We start from the raw sequence: 20,032 nt of genomic DNA on the forward strand, positions 1-20,032 counted from the left end.
TCTTGCAGCCCTCTGGCCGTGGTGTTCGCCTCCCGGAGGTCTTCTGCATCATCAGCTGCCTGGGCTGCTTTGGGCTCTTCTCCAAGGTAGGGCTGGGTTGGAGGGGGGGCTTGGTTGGGCTGGGTGGTGGCTCAGGCAGGTTTGCCTGCTGGGGGGGGGTCACAGCTCAGCTTGTTCTCCCCTAGATCCTGGACGAGGTGGAGAAGCGGCGGCAGATCTCCATGGCTGTGATCTACCCTTTCATGCAGGGCCTCCGGGAGTCTCCCTTCCCAGCCCCAGGCAGAACTGTCACCATCAAGAGCTTCATCCCCGAGTCAGGCACCGAGGTGGGTGTGGGCTCAGCAGCTCCTCCTGTGCTGCTCCAGCAGGGTGAGGAGCCTGCGCTGGCAGCGAGGCTTGGGCAGGCTGAGAGGTGGGCAGAGAGAAAGGAATGAAGCCTGAGCAAGGTCAAGTGCCAGGTTCTGGACTTTGGCCACAGCAACCCCAGGCAGGGCTACAGGCTGGGGACAGAGTGGCCTGGGCACCCCTGCCTGTGGCCAGTGGTGGCTGTGCCAAGCCATCCACCTGCTGGCACATGCTGCCCTCTGCCATGCCTGGAGCACAGCTCCTGGGGATGTTGTCAAGGTCTGGAGAACAGAGATGAGCAATGACTCTGTGCAGAGCAGTGAGAGTTGTTCTTGTGGAGTGTGAACACCTCTGTGATGCTCTGGAGCAGGGCATTGAGTGCAGCAGCAGTGAGTCTGCAGCTGGCACCAAGCTAGGAGCAGTGTGGAGCTGTTGGAGGGTAGCAGAGCCCTGCAGAGGGACCTGGCCAGGCAGCATGGGTGGGCAGAGGCCAAGGGGATGAGACTGAACAAGGCCAAGGGCAGGTTCTACACTTTGGCCACAACAACCCCAAGCAGCACTACAGGCTGGGGCCAGAGTGGCTGAGAGCAGCCAGGCAGAGAGGGAGCTGGGGGTGGTGGCAGAGAGGAGTTGCAGAGGAGGCAGCAGTGCCCAGGTGGGCAGCAGAGCCAATGGCATCCTGGGCTGGCTCAGCAGCAGTGTGGGCAGCAGGACAAGGGAGGTTCTTGTGCCCCTGTGCTCAGCACTGCTCAGGCCACCCCTGCAGTGCTGTGTCCAGTTCTGGGCTCCTCCATTGCAGAGAGATGCTGAGGTGCTGGAAGGTGTTTGGAGAAGGGCAGCAAGGCTGGGGAGGGGCCTGGAGCACAGCCCTGTGAGGAGAGGCTGAGGGAGCTGGGGGGGTGCAGCCTGCAGCAGAGGAGGCTCAGGGCAGAGCTGATTGCTGCCTGCAGCTGCCTGCAGGGAGGCTGTAGCCAGGTGGGGTTGGGCTCTGCTGCCAGGCAGCCAGGGACAGAAGAAGGGGACAGAGGCTGAAGCTGTGCCAGGGCAGGTCTAGGCTGGATGTTGTTAGGAAGTTGTTGTCAGAGAGAGTGATTGGCACTGGAATGGGCTGCCCAGGGAGGTGGTGGAGTGGCTGTGGCTGGAGGTGTTTCAGAGGAGGCTGCATGAGGCTCTCAGTGCCAGGGGTCAGTGAATCAGAAGCTGTTGGGGGATAGTTTGGACTGGATGTGCTCAGAGCTCTTTTCCAGCCTGGTTAGTTCTGTGATCTATGAAGTTCAGCAAGGGCAAGGGAAGAGTCTGGCACCTGGGAAAGAACAGCCCCAGGGATCAGGATGGGTTGGGGACTGAGCTGCTGGAGAGCAGTGAAGGAGAAAAGGCTCTGGGGGTCCTAGTGGATGGGAGATTGAGCAAGAGCCAGCAGTGTGCTCTGGTGGCCAGGAGGGACAGTGCCATACTGGGAGGGGATTAGAAGAGCTGTGGTGAGTGAGTTAAGAGTGTTTCTGCCTCTCTACTCTGCCCTGCTGAGGCCACATCTGCAGTACTGTGCCCAGTCCTGGGCCCCCCAGGTCAAGAGGGACACAGAACTGCTGGAGAGAGCCCAGCACAGAGCCACAGAGATGCTGCAGGGAAGGGAACAGCTCTGTTAGGAGCAGAGCCTGAGGGAGCTGGGGCTGGGAGCTTGGAGCAGAGCAGCTGAGAGGTGACCTCAGCAATGCTGATAAAGATGCAAAGGTGAGTGGCAGAGGCTGGGGCCAGGCTGTGCTGGGGGATGCCAGTGCCAGGGCAAGGGGCAGTGGTGGAAGCTGAGGCAGAGGAGGTTCCATGGGAACATGAGGAGGAATTTTTCCCTGTGAGGGTGGCAGAGCCTGGCACAGGCTGCCCAGGGGGGCTGTGGAGTCTCCTCCCTGGAGATATCCAAACCCCTCCTGGCTGTGTTCTGTGTGAGCTGCTCTGGGTGCTGCTGCTCTGGCAGGGCTTGGGCTGGCAGCAGCCAGTTGTGGGCATGCAGGGTGCCAGGCTCAGTGGGCATGCAGGGTGCCAGGTTCTGTGGGCATGCAGGGTGCCAGGCTCAGTGGGCATGCAGAGTGCCAGGCTCAGTGGGCATGCAGGGTGCCAGGCTCTGTGGGCGTGCAGGGTGCCAGGCTCTGTGGGCATGCAGAGTGCCAGGCTCAGTGGGCATGCAGGGTGCCAGGCTCAGTGGGCATGCAGGGTGCCAGGCTCTGTGGGCATGCAGGGTGCCAGGCTCAGTGGGCATGCAGAGTGCCAGGCTCAGTGGGCATGCAGGGTGCCAGGCTCAGTGGGCATGCAGGGTGCCAGGTTCTGTGGGCATGCAGGGTGCCAGGTTCTGTGGGCATGCAGGGTGCCAGGCTCTCTGGGCATGCAGGGTGCAGGTTCTGTGGGCATGCAGGGTGCCAGGCTCAGTGGGCATGCAGGGTGCCAGGCCTTCACCTGTGAGAGCCAAGCTGGGCATGGTGCCCGTGGGGCTGGGCTCGCCCATGCACAGCACAGCCTGGCTCAGGCACAGCCTTGGCTGCTGCTGTTTCTTCCTCTTGTGGCAAAGCAGGGGTGGGAAGATGAGCAGGATCTGCCTGGGCACAGCACAGAATAAGCTCAGTGCTGAGCATCAGAGCAAGGTTTGGGCTGGGAGGGAGTCGCAGACAGCACTGGGCTGGAAGGGACCCTCCGAGCTCATCCTGCCCAACCCCCTGCAGGCAGCAGGGACACCTCCAGCCAGAGCAGGATGCTCAGGGCCACGGCAAGTTGGACCTTGAATGTCTGCAGGGATGGGACCTCCACTACATGCCTGGGCAGCCTGGGCCAGGGTCTCCTCATCCTCACTGCACAGAGCTTCCTCCTGGTGTCCAACCTAACTCTGCCCTGCTCCAGTTTCAATCCATTGCTCCTTGTCCTGTCACTACAAATCCTTGTCCCAAATCCCTCCCCAGCTCCCCTGGAGCCCCTTCAGGTACTGAAAAAGGCTCTCTAAGGCTGCTCTAAGGTTTTCCTGGAGCCTTCTCTTCTGCAGGCTGAGCAGCCCCAACTCTCCCAGCCTGTGCCCCCAGGGCAGGCTCTGCAGCCTCTGCTCATCTTCACATCCTCCTCTGAACCTGCCCCAGCAGGGGAGGGGCTGAGGAGCCCAGCCAGGTCCCTGCCTTCTCTTCTGCAGGCTGAGCAGCCCCAACTCTCCCAGCCTGTCCCCACAGCACAGCTTCTCCACCCTCTCATCACCTTAGTGGCCTCCTCTGGGGCCTCTCCAGCAGCTCCAGGTCCTCCTTGTGCTGGGTTGCCCAGAGCTGCAGGCAGTGCTGCAGGGGAGGGCTGAGCAGAGCAGGGGCAGGATCCCCTCCCTGTGCTGCTGCTGCTGCTCTCCCTGCTCTGCCTGCAGCCCAGAGCCCCCAGCTCAGGCACATGCACTTCCAACCCCCCTGCCAGGGGCAGGGTCCCCTCCCTCTAGAGCCCCTCAGGGCTGCCCTGTGCCAGGCTGGCTCGGAGGGGAAGCTTTCTGCTCCCCTCAGCAGCTGCCTGCCACACTGCCAGAGATTGCTTCATGCAGGAAGCTTTGTGCAAGGCTTTGCAGGTTGCTCAGTGCCAGGCTGCAGGGGCACAGCTGGGGCCGAGGGGCAGGGAGGGGGGACAAGGAATGTCCTTCCAAGGAGCTGCTCCCTGGGGTGCTGCCAGGGGCTGGGGCAGGGAGATGAGAGAGGAAAAGAGGTGAGGATAAGCCCTGGGAAGTGCCTGGGCTGGGAGCTGAGGGTCGTGCAGGATTGGTGCTGGAAAGGGCTGAGGAGCCCTGGCAGGTGCTGTGCTGCTGGCTGGGAAGGTGCTGGCACAGTCACCTGGCACATGGGGGAGGAGGATTTGCCTCCCTGGGAGGCTGGGCAGAGGAGCCAGGCGTGGGGCAGGAGCTGCATGGTCCTGTTGAGCCTTCAGAGCTGCCAGCCCAGAGCTGCCTGCAGCAGGGCAGAGGCTCAGAGAGCTTTGGGAGCCTTGGCTGGGCCAGAGCCAGCAGAGTGCAGAGCACCTGCAGGGCTCCAGGCTGGGGGCAGAGGGCTGGGACCTGCCTGCTGGGAAAGGCCCTGGGGGAGCTGCTTGTGAGCAGCTGGAGATGAGCCAGAGAGTGCCCAGGGGGGCAAGGAGGGCACCAGCAGCCTGGGCTGGACCAGCAGTGCTGTGGAGCAGGGCAGGGATTGTGCCCCTGGGCTGTGAGGGTGACAGAGCACTGGAACAGGCTGCCCAGGGGGGGTTGTGGAGTCTCCCTCTCTGGAGATAATCAAAACCCACCTGGATCATAGAATCACTGAATCAGGCAGGTTGGAAGAGAGCTCCAAGCTCCTCCAGCCCAACCCAGCCCCCAGCCCTGTCCAGTCACCCCGACCATGGCACTCAGTGCCCCAGCCAGGCTTGGCTGCAACACCTCCAGCCACAGCCACTCCACCACCTCCCTGAGCAGCCCATTCCAGTGCCAATCACTCTCTCTGACAACAACTTCCTAACAACATCCAGCCTAGACCTGCCCTGGCACAGCTTCAGCCTCTGTCCCCTTCTTCTGTCCCTGGCTGCCTGGCAGCAGAGCCCAACCCCACCTGGCCACAGCCTCCCTGCAGGCAGCTGCAGGCAGCAATGAGCTCTGCCCTGAGCCTCCTCTGCTGCAGGCTGCACCCCCCCAGCTCCCTCAGCCTCTCCTCACAGGGCTGTGCTCCAGGCCCCTCCCCAGCCTTGCTGCCCTTCTCCAAACACCTTCCAGCACCTCAGCATCTCTCTGCAATGGAGGAGCCCAGAACTGGACACAGCACTGCAGGGGTGGCCTGAGCAGTGCTGAGCACAGGGGCACAAGAACCTCCCTTGTCCTGCTGCCCACACTGCTCCTGAGCCAGCCCAGGATGCCATTGGCTCTGCTGCCCACCTGGGCACTGCTGCCTCCTCTGCAGCTCCTCTCTGCCAGCACCCCCAGCTCCCTCTCTGCCTGGCTGCTCTCAGCCACTCTGGCCCCAGCCTGTAGTGCTGCTTGGGGTTGTTGTGGCCAAAATGCAGAACCCTGCACTTGGTCTTGTTCAAACTCCTGGCACTGGACTGTGCCCATCTGTGCAGCCTGCCCAGGTCCCTCTGCAGATCCCTCCTGCCCTCCAACAGCTTCACACTTGCTCCCAACTTGGTGTCCTCTGCAAACTGGTGGCCACAGAGTGCCAAGCATCTCCAAGCAGAGTTTGGATCCTTCCCACCTGTGATGCTCATCCCCCATGGCACATGGAGCCTGGTGGGGGGTACCCAGCAGAGGGCTGTGGGACAGACTTTGACCTTCTCCTGTTTCTTCCTTGCTTGGGTCACAAAGAAGAAACCTTTCTCCTTTACCTCATCCTGTGCTGCTTGGGGTTGCTGTGGCCAGAGTGCAGAACCCTGTACTTGGCCTTATTCAACCTCATCCCATTGGCCTCTGCCTCCTGGATGTGTTCTTGTGTGATCTGCCCTGGGTGATGCTGCTGTGGCAGGAGGTTTGGGGGTTGGACTGGATGAGCTTTGGAGGTCCCTTCCAGCCCCTGCCACGCTGTGATTCTGTGATTGCACCTCTTGAGCTGGGGGGTTTGGTGCCTCTCCCTCTGCAGCTGATCGAGCTGACTCGACCTGTGGATGCCCACCTGGAGCATGTGGAGTTCCAGGCTCTGCTCCAGAGGCTCAGCCCCCAGCTCATCCTGCACATCTTTGCCTCTGCCGTGCTGGAGCGCAGGTTGATCTTCCTGGCAGAGGAGCTGAGGTGAGTCCTGAGTCCTGAGTCCTTGGAAATAACCCCCCACACACACACAAAACCCAACCCTGAAGGAGCACAGCACACAGATGAGCTCAGAGTGGGCTTCAGAGAGCCCTAGAATGGGTTGGGTTGAAAGGGACCTTCAAGAGCAAGCCAGTGCCAACCTCTGTGCCATGGGCAGAGACAGCTCCCACCAGCACAGGTTGCTCAGGGACTCATCCAGCCTGGTCCTGAACACCTCCAGGGAGGTTGTAGAGCACAGAAGCACCCAATGTGATCAAAGATCACATTGGGTGCTTCTGTGCTCCACAACCTCCCTGGGCAACCTGTGCCAGTGTCTCACCACCCTCAACCTGTGCCAGTGTCTCAGCACCCTCAACCTGTGCCAGTCTCTCCCCACCCTCACTCTCAACGCTTCCTTCCTCCTCTCCACTCTCCCTCTCCCCTCTCCCAGCTCAAAGCCATTGGCTCTTGTCCTGTCACTCCCAGCCCTTGCACAGCTTTGAGGGTCCTCCTTTGGCTTTTTGCCCCAGAGAAAATCATTCTCCAGCTCCAGAAGGAATCCTCATCCTCATCCTCATCTTCATCCTCCTTGTCCTCACCCTCCTCATTCTTATCCTCCTCCTCCTCTTCCCCCTTGTCCTTGTATTTCTCCTCATCCTCATCCTCATCTTCATCCTCCTTGTCCTCACCCTCCTCATTCTTATCCTCCTCCTCCTCTTCCCCCTTGTCCTTGTATTTCTCCTCATCCTCATCCTCCTCTTCATCCTCCTTGTCCTCACCCTCCTTGTCCTTATCCTCCTCCTCCTCTTCCTCCTTGTCATTGTACTTCTCCTCCTCCTTCTCATCCCCAACCTCCTCCTCCTCCTCATTTCATCATTCTCTTCATCCTCATCCTCCTCCTTCTCCTCCTCATCATTCTTCTCCTTGTCCACCTCCTCCTCATCCTCCAAGATCCCATTGGGTGCTTCTGTGCTCCACAACCTCCCTGGGCAAACCTGTGCCAGTGTCTCCCCACCCTCAACCTGTGCCAGTCTCTCCCCACCCTCCCTGTGAAGGATGTTCCCTCTGAGCACTGAAGTTCCTTTCTCTCATGCAATGAGGATTGTTCAGCCTGGAGAAGAGAAGGCTCAGGGCAGACCTCACTGCCATGGGCCAGGGCACAGAGGGAGGCTGCCAGGAGGAAGGAGACTCCATTTGTACAAGCAGTGCCATGGAAGCTCAAGGGCTGATGGGGACAGGCTACTGCTGGGGCCATCCCCACTGGGCTGTTCCCCATTGGAACAGTCAGGGACTGGAATCAGCTCCCCAGAGCAGTGGTGGATGCCCTGCACTGGGCACTTGGCAGCCCCAGCCTGGCAGGGTGCTGGGCCAGCTGACTGCAACTCCAGCACCACCTGCACCCAGCTGGTCCTTGGGGGCCCTCCCAAGCTGGCACTGTGGGCTCCTGTGATCTGCCTGCCCAGGGAGCAGATGGGCACTGCCCAGCTCACAGACACCTCTCTTTTGGGAAGGGTTTTCCTCCTGAGTCTTCCATGGCCTGGGAAGGAGCTGCTGGAGCTGTGGCAGCTCAGGTGCCAGAGATCAGTGTCCATCAGCCACCATCTGCCCCAACCCTCCCTGCCCAGGGACTAGAGTTAGCAGCTGGGCTCAGCACCCCTGCCCTGGCCAAGGGAGGGGCTGTGATGCCCACAGCAGCCCTGCTGGCAGGGTGCTGGGCCAGCTCATTGCCACTCCAGCATCACCCAGATAGGCTGCAGCAGCTGAGCCCTGGGGTCCCTCCCAGCCTGGCTCTCTGTGTTGCTGTGCTCCAAAGCCACCACCACGGCTCCTTGTCCCGCAGTGTCCTGTCACAGTGCATCCATGCAGTTGCTGCTCTCCTCTACCCCTTCACCTGGGCTCACACCTACATCCCTGTGGTCCCTGAGTGCCTGCTGGACACTGTCTGCTGCCCCACGCCCTTCATGGTTGGCATCCAGATGAGGCACCTGGAGCGGGTCCTGGAGCAGCCGATGGAGGAGGTACCAGACCTGGGTGGAGCCAGGGGTGAGGCCCTGACCCTGGGGGTGGGTTGGCTCTGGGCTGCAGGCTCTGCCTGTGCCCTTTGCCCATCCAGGGAAGCTGGAAATTGAGGCTTCCTGCATGTCCTCTCCCGTTGGCACCTGGGGCAACACCTCCAGGTGCCCCTGGGCGCTGCTGCCCACCACAGGACCTGCAGTCCTGGCACTGGGGTGCTTGGGGAGCTGCTGTCAGCTGGGCTGGCTGTTGGCACCATGCCAGCCTTGCAGACACAGAGGCCACCAGGCCTGCAGCAAACGTGGTCCCTGGGAGCAGTGCCTGTGGCAGAGAGGGACTGAGCCCTCCCCTGCCCCTCCTGGAGGCTGCAGGCACAACTGCTCCGGTCCCAGAACGAGTGGTGGAAGGAAGCTGAGATGCTCTGGCAGGGCTAACCCTGGCTGCTCTCTGCTCTTTTGCAGGCTCTGATAGTTGACCTCTCTGGGGGGAAGATCATCCAGGAGGTAGGACCCCCTGGGCAGGGCATGGGGCTGGGGGTGAAGCTGCCAGGGAGGGGGTGGAAGCCTCATCCCTGGAGGTGTTTGAGGCCAGGCTGGCTGAGGCTGTGTGCAGCCTGCTCTAGGGTAGGGTGTTCCTGGGCATGGCAGGGGGGCTGGAGCTGGCTGCTCCTTGTGCTCCCCTCCAGCCCTGCCTGATTCTCTGTGCTGAGCCCACCTGGCCTGGCAGCCCCAGGAAGGGAGCTGCTTGGCAGGGGTCATATTTTGGAGGCAGAGGCACCTTGGTGCCAGCCACCCAGCAGGACTCACAGCAGCAGAGGTGGCCTGGGGTGGGAAGGAACATCCAGAAGTCACCCAGCCCAACCCCCCCCCCCCCTGCAGGCACCAGGGGCACCCCCAGCCAGAGCAGGCTGCTCAGAGCCACATCCAGCCTCACCTTGAATGTCTGCAGGGGTGAAGCTTCCACCACCTCCCTGGGCAGCCTGTGCCAGGCTCTCAGCACCCTCGTGGTGAAGAACTTCTTCCTAACATCCAGTCTGAACCTCCCCACTCCTACTTTGGCTCCATCCCCCCCACTCCCATCACTACCTGACAGCCTAAGAAGCCCCTCCCCAGCTTTCTTGTAGCCCCCTTCAGACACTGGGAGGGGTTGGGGAGGGGGCAAGAAGCAGGGGCCAGGCTCTTTGCTGTGGGGTCCTGGGGCAGGAGAGCAGGCAGCAGACACAAACTGGTGCCCAGGAAGCTCCCCCTCAGCAGGCAGATCCCTTCATGGGATCCCTTCCCTGGCCCCCACCTTGCCAAGGGTCCCTGCGTGGGGCAGCTCACTCCCAGCACCACCTCAGCCCCTTGCAGTGACCACAACCCTCTGAGCTCAGCTGGGCTGCACTGCCCACGCCCATGCCCATGCCCACCTCAGCAGGGTGCCCACTGCTGCTGGGTTTTCCATGGCCCCTTTGCCTTGCAGGTGGGTGATGAGGAGGAGATCCTGCCCATCAAGCTGCAGCAGGAGGTGCTGAGCTCTCTGAGCAGGCACAACAGCAACAACAACGTCCACAGTAAGGACCTCTCTTGTCTCTGTGCTGCCACCCATGCCAGCTGCCCTCTGCAGGTGCCCAAAGCCCTCAGCAGAACCTTCCTCCCAAAGGGTCCTGGCCTGGGATGCTTCTGCCCCAGTCTGCAGCCAGCTGCAGGCACAGGAGGGGAATCTCTTGGCCCTGCCCCTGTCCTGTGCCACAGCAGAGCAGGGACCTCGACTGCCCCTCACAGCTCAGCTCCTGGCAGCCCTCAGCCCCCAGAGGAGCTGCCAGCTTGGGTGGCACAGGCAGCCAGGGGCCCTCAGCAGAGCAGGGCTGGGCTGGGGGCTGCTGGCACAGGGAGGGCTTTAAGCAGGGCACTTCTTGGGGTGCAAAGTGGCACAGTTGGGGCAGTGGCACAGGCAGGGCACAGGGAGGGCACAGCTGGCAGAGCTCTTTGTGCTGAGGGCTCCTGAGCACTCCTGGAGTGGCTTTGGTTGGCAAAGAGCTTTCAGATCATCCAGGCCAAGCCTTACCCCTGCACTGCCAGGGCACTGCTGCCCCCTGGCACACAGCACCACTGCCCCCTGGCACACAGCACCACTGCCCCCTGGCCCTCAGCACCACTCACCCCTGGCACACAGCACCACTGACCCCTGGCCCTCAGCACCACTGACCCCTGGCACACAGCACCACTGACCCCTGCCACACAGCACCACTCACCCCTGGCACACAGCACCACTGACCCCTGGCCCTCAGCACCACTCACCCCTGGCACACAGCACCACTCACCCCTGGCACACAGCACCACTGCCCCCTGGCCCTCAGCACCACTCACCCCTGGCCCTCAGCACCACTCACCCCTGGCACACAGCACCACTGCCCCCTGGCCCTCAGCACCACTCACCCCTGGCCCTCAGCACCACTGCCCCCTGGCCCTCAGCACCACTCACCCCTGGCACACAGCACCACTGCCCCCTGGCCCTCAGCACCACTCACCCCTGGCACACAGCACCACTGCCCCCTGGCCCTCAGCACCACTGACCCCTGGCCCTCAGCACCACTGACCCCTGGCCCTCAGCACCACTCACCCCTGGCACACAGCACCACTGACCCCTGGCCCTCAGCACCACTCACCCCTGGCACACAGCACCACTGACCCTTGGTCCTCAGCACCACTGACCCCTGGCCCTCAGCACCACTGACCCCTGGCCCTCAGCACCACTCACCCCTGGCACACAGCACCACTGACCCCTGGCACACAGCACCACTCACCCCTGGCACACAGCACCACTGACCCCTGGCACACAGCACCACTGACCCCTGGCCCTCAGCACCACTCACCCCTGGCCCTCAGCACCACATCTCCATGGCTTTGGGGACTCCACCACTGCCCTGAGCAGCCTGGGCCAGTCCCTGACAATCTCTTTGGAAAAGAAATAGTTCCTCATGTCCAACCTGAACCTCCCCTGTTGAGGCTTCTTTCCTCTTGTCTTGTTCCATGGGAGCAGAGCCCAACCCCCAGCTGGCTGCAGCCTGCTCTCAGGGAGCTGCAGAGAGCAATGAGCTCTGCCCTCAGCCTACTCTCCTCCAGGCTGCTCACCCCCAGCTCCCTCAGCTGCCCCTCCCCAGCCCTGCTCTCCAGACCCTTCCCCACCTTTGGTGCCCTGCTCTGGACCTGCTGCAGCTCCTCAATGTCCTTGCAGTGAGGAGCCCAAACCTGAAGGCATCACTCAAGGTTTGGCCTCCTCAGTGCCCAGCCCAGGGGCACAATCCCTGCCCTGCTCCACAGCACTGCTGGTCCAGCCCAGGCTGCTGGTGCCCTCCTTGCCCCCCTGGGCACTCTCTGGCTCATCTCCAGCTGCTATCAAGCAGCTCCCCCAGGGCCTTTCCCAGCAGGCAGGTCCCAGCCCTCTGCCCCCAGCCTGGAGCCCTGCAGGTGCTCTGCACTCTGCTGGCTCTGGCCCAGCCAAGGCTCCCAAAGCTCTCTGAGCCTCTGCCCTGCTGCAGGCAGCTCTGGGCTGGCAGCTCTGAAGGCTCAACAGGACCATGCAGCTCCTGCCCCAGGCCTGGCTCCTCTGCCCAGCCTCCCAGGGAGGCAAATCCTCCTCCCCCATGTGCCAGGTGACTGTGCCAGCACCTTCCCAGCCAGCAGCACAGCACCTGCCTGGGCTCCTCAGCCCTTTCCAGCACCAATCCTGCACGACCCTCAGCTCCCAGCCCAGGCACTTCCCAGGGCTTATCCTCACCTCTTTTCCTCTCTCATCTCCCTGCCCCAGCCCCTGGCAGCACCCCAGGGAGCAGCTCCTTGGAAGGACATTCCTTGTCCCCCCTCCCTGCCCCTCGGCCCCAGCTGTGCCCCTGCAGCCTGGCACTGAGCAACCTGCAAAGCCTTGCACAAAGCTTCCTGCATGAAGCAATCTCTGGCAGTGTGGCAGGCAGCTGCTGAGGGGAGCAGAAAGCTTCCCCTCCGAGCCAGCCTGGCACAGGGCAGCCCTGAGGGGCTCTAGAGGCAGGGGACCCTGCCCCTGGCAGGGGGGTTGGAAGTGGATGTGCCTGAACTGGGGGCTCTGGGCTGCAGGCAGAGCAGGGAGAGCAGCAGCAGCAGCACAGGGAGGGGACCCTGCCCCTGCTCTGCTCAGCCCTCACTGCAGCACTGCCTGCAGCTCTGGGCAACCCAGCACAAGGAGGACCTGGAGCTGCTGGAGAGGCCCCAGAGGAGGCCACTAAGGTGATGAGAGGGTGGAGAAGCTGTGCTGTGGGGACAGGCTGGGAGAGTTGGGGCTGCTCAGCCTGCAGAAGAGGAGGCAGGGACCTGGCAGGGCTCCTCAGCCCCTCCCCTGCTGGGGCAGGTTCAGAGGAGGATGTGAAGATGAGCAGAGGCTGCAGAGCCTGCCCTGTGGGCACAGGCTGGGAGAGTTGGGACTGCTCAGCCTGCAGAAGAGAAGGCTCCAGGGAAACCTTAGAGCAGCCTTAGAGAGCCTTTTTCAGTACCTGAGGGGCTCCAGGGGAGCTGGGGAGGGATTTGGGACAAGGATTTGTAGTGACAGGACAAGGAGCAATGGATTGAAACTGGATGTGAAGATGAGCAGAGGCTGCAGAGCCTGCCCTGGGGGCACAGGCTGGGAGAGTTGGGGCTGTGCACCCTGCAGAAGAGCAGGCAGGGTCCTGGCAGGGCTCCTCAGCCCCTCCCCTGCTTGGGCAGCTTCAGAGGAGGATGTGAAGATGAGCAGAGGCTGCAGAGCCTGCCCTGTGGGCACAGGCTGGGAGAGTTGGGGCTGTGCAGCCTGCAGAAGAGCAGGCAGGGTCCTGGCAGGGCTCCTCAGCCCCTTCCCTGCTGGGGCAGGTTCAGAGGAGGATGTGAAGATGAGCAGAGGCTGCAGAGCCTGCCCTGTGGGCACAGGCTGGGAGAGTTGGGACTGCTCAGCCTGCAGAAGAGCAGGCAGGGTCCTGGCAGGGCTCCTCAGCCCCTCCCCTGCGCCCATCCTGCGCCGCACTCGGCTGCGGCCGCCCTGAGCCCTCTCCGCCTCTCCGTGTCCCCCCCTGCAGCCCCCGAGGAGGTGAACTCCCTGGTGTCTGAAGCCTTCGTGCAGTTCTTTGTCCGCCTGGTGGGGCACTACTCCTCCCACATCAAGTGGGGCAGGAATGGCTCTGGCACCTTCCAGGAGCGTCCCTTCTGCAAGGCCATCGCCTCCCGCAGCTGCCGCAGGTTCGCCAAGAGGTTCGTCAAGACCAACATGTTCTGCCTGTTCATCGAGGAGGCAGAGAGGAGCAGGATCCCACAGGAAGGTGAGAGAGCTTCCATGCCTCCTGCCCTGTCCCTGGGGGCACAGCTGGGGGCTGCTGGGTGAAGGGAAGGAGGTGTCAGAGCGATGCTGGGGTGGGTTCGGAGGAGGATGCGAAGATGAGCCCAGAGGCTGCAGAGCATCCCCCCCTGAACATGAGCCAGCAGTGTGCCCAGGTGGCCAAGAGAGCCAGGGGCATCCTGGCCTGCATCAGCAATGGTGTGGCCAGCAGGAGCAGGGAGGTCATTCTGCCCCTGGACTCTGCACTGGTTAGACCTCACCTTGAGTGCTGTGTTCAGTTCTGGGCCCCCCAGTTTAGGAGGGACATTGAGATGCTTGAGCGTGTCCAGAGAAGGGCAACGAGGCTGGGGAGAGGCCTTGAGCACAGCCCTACGAGGAGAGGCTGAGGGAGCTGGGATTGGTTAGCCTGGAGAAGAGGAGGCTCAGGGCAGACCTCATTGCTGTCTGCAACTACCTGAGGGGAGGTTGTGGCCAGGAGGAGGTTGCTCTCTTCTCTCAGGTGGCCAGCACCAGAACGAGAGGACACAGCCTCAGGCTGTGCCAGGGGAGATTTAGGCTGGAGGTGAGGAGAAAGTTCTTCCCTGAGAGAGTCATTGGCCACTGGAATGGGCTGCCCGGGGAGGTGGTGGAGTCGCCGTCCCTGGGACTGTTCAAGGCAGGACTGGACGTGGCACTTGGTGCCATGGTCTGGCCTTGAGCTCTGTGCTAAAGGGTTGGACTTGATGAGCTGTGAGGTCTCTTCCAACCTTGGTGATGCTGTGAGGCTGTGACTGCTCAGACTGGAGAAGGGAAGGCTCCAGGGAGACCTCAGAGCAGCCTTTGAGTACCTGGAAGGGTTCCAGGAGAGCTGGGGAGGGATTTGTGACAAGGATTTGTAGTGACAGGACAAGGAGCAATGGATTGAAACTGAAGCAGGGCAGAGTTAGGTTGGACATCAGGAGGAAGCTCTGCACAGTGAGGGTGAGGAGATCCTGGCCCAGGCTGCCCAGGGATGTGGTGGTGGCTGCATCCCTGGAGGCATCCAAGGTCAAACTTGCTGTGGCTCTGAGCAAGCTGCTTTAGCTGGAGGTGTCCCTGCTGCCTGCAGGATGAGCTTGGAGGGTCCCTTCCAACCCAGTGCCATCTGCTAACATTTAAGGTCACTCCCAACCCAAGGCTGGAGAAGAGAAGGCTCCAAGGAGAGCTCAGAGCAACCTTCCAGGAGCTGAAGGGGCTGCAGGAGAGCTGGGGAGGGACTTTGGGCAAGGGCTGGGAGTGGCAGGAGGAGGGAGAATGGCTTAGAGCTGGGAGAGGGGAGAGGGAGAGTGGAGAGGAGGAAGAGATTGTTGAGAGTGAGGGTGGGGAGAGACTGGCACAGGTTGAGGGTGCTGAGACACTGGCACAGGTTTGCCCAGGGAGGTGGTGGAGCACAGAAGCACCCAATGTGATCTTTGATCACATTGGGTGCTTCTGTGCTCCACCACCTCCCTGGAGGTGTTCAGGACCAGGCTGGATGAGTCCTTGAGCAACCTGTGCCCATGACAGGAGGTTGGAACTTAAGGTCCCTTCCAACCCAACCCATTCCATGAGCCTGGGACCCTCTGCCCCATGCCAGGTGATGCCTGCAGCTCCCTGCTGAGGATGCTGAGGGCAGGGAGCAGAACTCCCTTTGCTCCCAGCAGCTTCATTTCTCTCTCCCTGTCAAACAGAGATGTCCTTGGGCTCATTTTCCTCCCTGCTTGGGGCCAGGGTAGCCTCCTGGGAGCTCAGCTTAGGCAAACACAGCAGCAGCAGCAGCAGCAGCACAAATATTTGGCTTGGCCATGGCCAGCAGCTGGCTCCTGGCTGTGCTGCCTGCAAGTCCTGACTCATCTCAGCCACCAGCCTTGGCACAGGACATCTGTGGCTTGGGTTGGACCTTCCCCAGGATTTACAGGGCACTGGGCAGAGCTGAGCCTCCTCCTAGCCCAGGATGAGGGCAAACAGCAGTGAGGAAGGTTCAGGAAGCCACTCAGAACATCTATGGGTGGGCAGAGACCTCCTGGCTCTGGGCTCATCACCCCCAGGGGCTTGCTGCACAGGGAGGGGGTCCAAGGGGGTGCAGCCTTTGTGCTCCTCCAGCAACTGCTGTGCTGGGGCAGAGCTGCTACTGACAGAGCACAGCCAGGTCAGGAGGGACAGGGAACTGCTGGGGAGGGGACAGCAAAGGGCTGCAGAGCTGCTGAGGGGACAGGAGCAGCTCTGGGAGGAGAAGCTGAGAGAGTTGGGGCTGTGGAGCCTGGAGAGGAGCAGGCAGGGAGGGACTTTTGACAAGGGCTTGTCAAAATAGGATGAGGAGGAATGGCTGTGAGCTGGGTGATGGGGCAGGGCTGGGGGCTAGGTTGGGCTGGGGCAGCTTGGAGCTCTCTTCCAACCTGCTTGACTCGGTGCCTCTGTGGTTCTGTGCCTCTATGGTTCTCTGACTCTATGGTCCTATGACTCTATGTCTCTATGGTTCTGTGCCTCTATGGTTCTGTGTCTCTATGGTTCTGTGTCTCTATGGTTCTGTCTCTATGGTTCTGTGCCTCTATGGTTCTGTGCCTCTATGGTTCTGTGTCTCTATGTCTCTATGGTTCTATGTCTCTGTGGTTCTGTGCCTCTATGGTTCTGTGCCTCTATGGTTCTGTGTCTCTATGGTTCTGTGCCTCTATGGTTCTGTGCCTCTATGGTTCTCTGACTCTATGGTTCTATGTCTCTATGGTTCTGTGCCTCTATGTCTCTATGGTTCTATGTCTCTGTGGTTCTGTGTCTCTATGGTTCTGTGCCTCTATGCCTCTATGGTTCTATGTCTCTATGGTTCTGTGCCTCTATGGTTCTGTGGTTCTGTGCCTCTATGGTTCTCTGGTTCTGTGTCTCTATGGTTCTGTGTCTCTATGGTTCTGTGCCTCTATGGTTCTGTGCCTCTATGGTTCTATATCTCTATGGTTCTATGCCTTTGTGGTTCTGTGCTTCTTTGGTTCTGTGCCTCTATGGTTCTGTCTCTATGGTTCTGTGCCTCTATGTCTCTGGTTCTATGTCTCTATGGTTCTGTGTCTCTATATTTCTATGTCTCTATGGTTCTGTGCCTCTATGGTTCTGTGCCTCTATGGTTCTGTCTCTATGGTTCTGTCTCTATGGTTCTATGTCTCTATGGTTCTGTGTCTCTATATTTCTATGTCTCTATGGTTCTGTGCCTCTATGGTTCTGTGCCTCTATGGTTCTGTCTCTATGGTTCTGTCTCTATGGTTCTGTGCCTCTATGGTTCTATGTCTCCATGGTTCTGTCTCTATGGTTCTGTGCCTCTATGGTTCTGTGTCTATGGTTCTATGTCTCCATGGTTCTGTCTCTATGGTTCTGTGCCTCTATGGTTCTATGTCTCCATGGTTCTGTCTCTATGGTTCTGTGCCTCTATGTCTCCATGGTTCTGTGCCTCCATGGTTCTGTGGCCCAGCCCCCCCAGGCAGCAGCCCAGCTGCAGCAAGCTGCCCCAGCAGCCTGCCAAGCTGAGTCTCAAAGCTGCCCGAAGCTGCTGTGCCCCTGGGCAGCCTGCTCTGCTTGGAGGTGTCCCTGCTGCTGCAGGGGGCTGGGCAGGGTGACCTTTTGGGGGGGTGTCCCTCCAGCAGGGGTGCATCCTGGCATTCCTCTCTCCAACAACCTCCTCTGCCCCACAGCCTATTTCCAGAGGAAGATTGCAGAGTACCAGGAGCAGAGGAGGCACCGAAGGGACTCCTGAAGTGCAGGCTGGCAGAGAGCAGCAGGACTGGCACCCACCAGCAGCACCACACTGCCTAGACTCAACGTGTGCCCTGTGCCAAGGGCAGAGCTGGATGGACTCTACTGGACCTTGCAGCCTGGTTCCTACCCACCTGTGACTCCTGAGACGTGTGTGGGCAGCACTGGGCACCAGTTTCCAGCTTTGCTTTTCCCCTCAGGGCATCACTGCACTGGAGGACTGCTCAGCAGGCAGCTGCCACCAGGCTGGGCTTTCTTTCCCCCCTCCCCCCCATCTTGCTAGCAGCTGGGACACAAAGTGCTGGCTCCTGACCCTGTCAGCACCTCACAGAGGGAGGGAGAGGTGCTGGGGGCAGGAGCCAAGGGGTTGGGGAGTCAAGGAGAGAGGAAAATCCTAAAGGGTGAGGAAGGAGCAGAGCTGCTCCTGATTAAAGCAAACCCAGGGGCTGCAGATCAGCTGCACCCCATGGCACAGGGCTCCAGAGCTGAGAGAAGCACAGAATGGGCTGGGTTGGAAGGGAACTCAAAGCTCAGCCAATGCCAACCTCCTCTGCCATGGGTAGGGAGCACCTCCTACCAGCAGAGGGATGCTCAAGGACTCATCCAGCCTGGTCCTGAACACCTCCAGGGAGGTGGTGGAGCACAGAAGCACCCAATGTGATCTTTGATCACATTGGGTGCTTCTGTGCTCCATCACCTCCCTGGGCAAACCTGTGCCAGTGTTTGCCCACCCCCAACCTGTGCCAGTCTCTCCCCACCCTCATCTCAACAATCTCTTCCTCCTCTCCACTCTCCCTCTCCCCTCTCTCACCTCAAATCCATTCTCCCTCCTCCTGCCACCCCCAGCCCTTGCCCAAAGTCCCTCCCCAGCTCTCCTGCAGCCCCTTCAGCTCCTGGAAGGTTGCTCTGAGCTCTCCTTGGAGCCTTCTCTTCTCCAGCCTTGGGTTGGGAGTGACCTTAAATGTTAGCAGATGGCACTGGGTTGGAAGGGACCCTCCAAGCTCAGCCCAAGTCTCTCCCCAGCTCTCCTGGAGCCCCTTCAGGTGCTGGCACTCTGTGTCACTGTGCCCAGTGGTGCCCAGGGCCAGGACCAAGGGGCAAGAGGCACAAACTGAACAGCAGAAGTTCCATCTGAGCATGAGGAGGAACTTCTTTAGCTTCAGGGTGGCAGAGCCCTGGAGCAGGCTGCTCAGGGAGGTTGTGGAGTCTCCAGCTCTGGAGCTTTTGATGCTCCACCTGGATGTGTTCCTGGGTGACCTGCCCTGGGTGCCCCTGCTCTGGCAGGGAGGATTGGACTGGGTCATCTCCAGAGGTCTCTCCCAACCCATCCAGAGGTCTCTTCCAACCCATCCCATAGGTTCTCTGGTGCTGTGATGTGGAGGATCTCAGTGGGCCCCTCTGGAGCCTCCATTAGCCTCACTGGCACCACTCAGAGCCCACCTTGGCTCTTCAAAGGAACCCAAAATCCCTTCCCCCAGAGGTTATTTATTTGTGCTGTAAGCAAACCAAGCAGCAGTGAGCTCTGGGGGGGGGCAGGAGGGGCAGTGCCATCCTGGGGTGGGTTAGCAGAGCTGTGGTGAGCAGGTCAAGAGAGGTTCTCCTGCCCCTCTGCTCTGCCCTGCTGAGGCCACATCTGCAGTGCTGTGTCCAGCTCTGGGCCCCCCAGGTCAAGAGGGACACAGAACTGCTGGAGAGAGCCCAGCACAGAGCCACAGAGATGCTGCAGGGAAGGGAACAGCTCTGTTAGGAGCAGAGCCTGAGGGAGCTGGGGCTGGGAGCTGGGAGCAGAGGAGCTGAGAGGTGACCTCAGCAGTGCTGGTAAAGATGCAAAGGTGAGTGGCAGAGGCTGGGGCCAGGCTGTGCTGGGGGATGCCAGTGCCAGGGCAAGGGGCAGTGGTGGAAGCTGAGGCAGAGGAGGTTCCATGGGAACATGAGGAGGAATTTTGCCCTGTGAGGGTGGCAGAGCCTGGCACAGGCTGCCCAGGGGGGCTGTGGAGTCTCCTCTCTGGAGATACTCAACCCCCTCCTGGCTGTGTTCTGTGTGAGCTGCTCTGGGTGCTGCTGCTCTGGCAGGGCTTGGGCTGGCTGAGCTGTGGAGCTCCCTCCCAGCCCCTCACATTCTGTGACTATGAAGCTGTGAAGGCCACACAGGGCTGAGCTTGAGCCCAGAGGCAAAGAGCTGCCCAGCAGCTCAGGGGAGGGGGGGAGGATTTGTTCAGTTCACTACTGAAGCTCCTCAGCATCCTCCTGCCTTCTGCTTTCGATGCCAGCTTCTCACCCAGCCCTGCAGCTCCTCCAGGCTCTGGCTCAGGAATGTGATGCCCACAACAGACTCAAAGCTGAGTTATGATCCTCCTCCTCCTTTCCCACCACACTCATCCAGGGAACAAATACTGCAAGCAGGAGAAGCTGATCTGCTCCTCCTGGAGCCCCCCCAGACACAGCAGGGGCTGGTGGTGAAGGCAGAGCTTCATCCTCCTCTCTGGCATGCAAGAACCAAGCTGCTTGAGCACTCAGTGCCCACAAGGCAGGGCCCCAGGTGCAGGTGGGGACAAAGGCAGTGTCAGGCACAGCTCTTGGAGTGGGGCAAGAAGGGCTTGGAAGTGTTAGAGCAGGCTCAGAGGCTTGATGGGTGGAGAACATCTCTGTGGGGACAGGCTGGGAGGGTTGGGGCTGTGCAGCCTGGAGAAGAGAAGGCTCCAGGCAGACCTCAGAGCAACCTTCCAGGACCTGAAGGGGCTGCAGGAGAGCTGGGGAGGGACTCTGGACAAGGGCTGGGAGCAGCAGGACAAAGCCTAATGGCCTCAAACTGGAAGGAGCTGAACTCAGACCAGACCCTGGGCAGAAATTCTTCCCCATGGGGGTGGGGAGGCACTGGAGCAG

General features: G+C 60.8%; 1 protein-coding gene across 2 annotated transcripts in view; it reads left to right on the forward strand.

Annotated features, from left to right (window-relative positions):
- Nucleotides 1-17,621, forward strand: part of DENND2D (DENN domain containing 2D) — a 30,427-nt gene extending 12,806 nt beyond the window's left edge. Inside the window, exons 5-12 of one of the 2 annotated variants that reach the window (XM_064173505.1) lie at nucleotides 9-86; nucleotides 186-326; nucleotides 5,946-6,094; nucleotides 7,932-8,109; nucleotides 8,566-8,607; nucleotides 9,566-9,656; nucleotides 13,164-13,403; nucleotides 17,089-17,621. In XM_064173505.1, the coding sequence (XP_064029575.1) occupies nucleotides 9-86; nucleotides 186-326; nucleotides 5,946-6,094; nucleotides 7,932-8,109; nucleotides 8,566-8,607; nucleotides 9,566-9,656; nucleotides 13,164-13,403; nucleotides 17,089-17,150 (981 nt within the window). In that variant the 3' untranslated portion in view covers nucleotides 17,151-17,621. The remainder of the gene's footprint in view (nucleotides 1-8; nucleotides 87-185; nucleotides 327-5,945; nucleotides 6,095-7,931; nucleotides 8,110-8,565; nucleotides 8,608-9,565; nucleotides 9,657-13,163; nucleotides 13,404-17,088) is intronic. The other variant, XM_064173506.1, reaches the window with a different exon arrangement.
- The last annotated feature ends 2,411 nt before the right edge of the window (nucleotides 17,622-20,032 follow it).

Source organism: Pogoniulus pusillus, chromosome 39, assembly GCF_015220805.1.
Source record: "Pogoniulus pusillus isolate bPogPus1 chromosome 39, bPogPus1.pri, whole genome shotgun sequence".
In the NCBI taxonomy this organism is placed as follows: Eukaryota; Metazoa; Chordata; class Aves; order Piciformes; family Lybiidae; genus Pogoniulus; species Pogoniulus pusillus.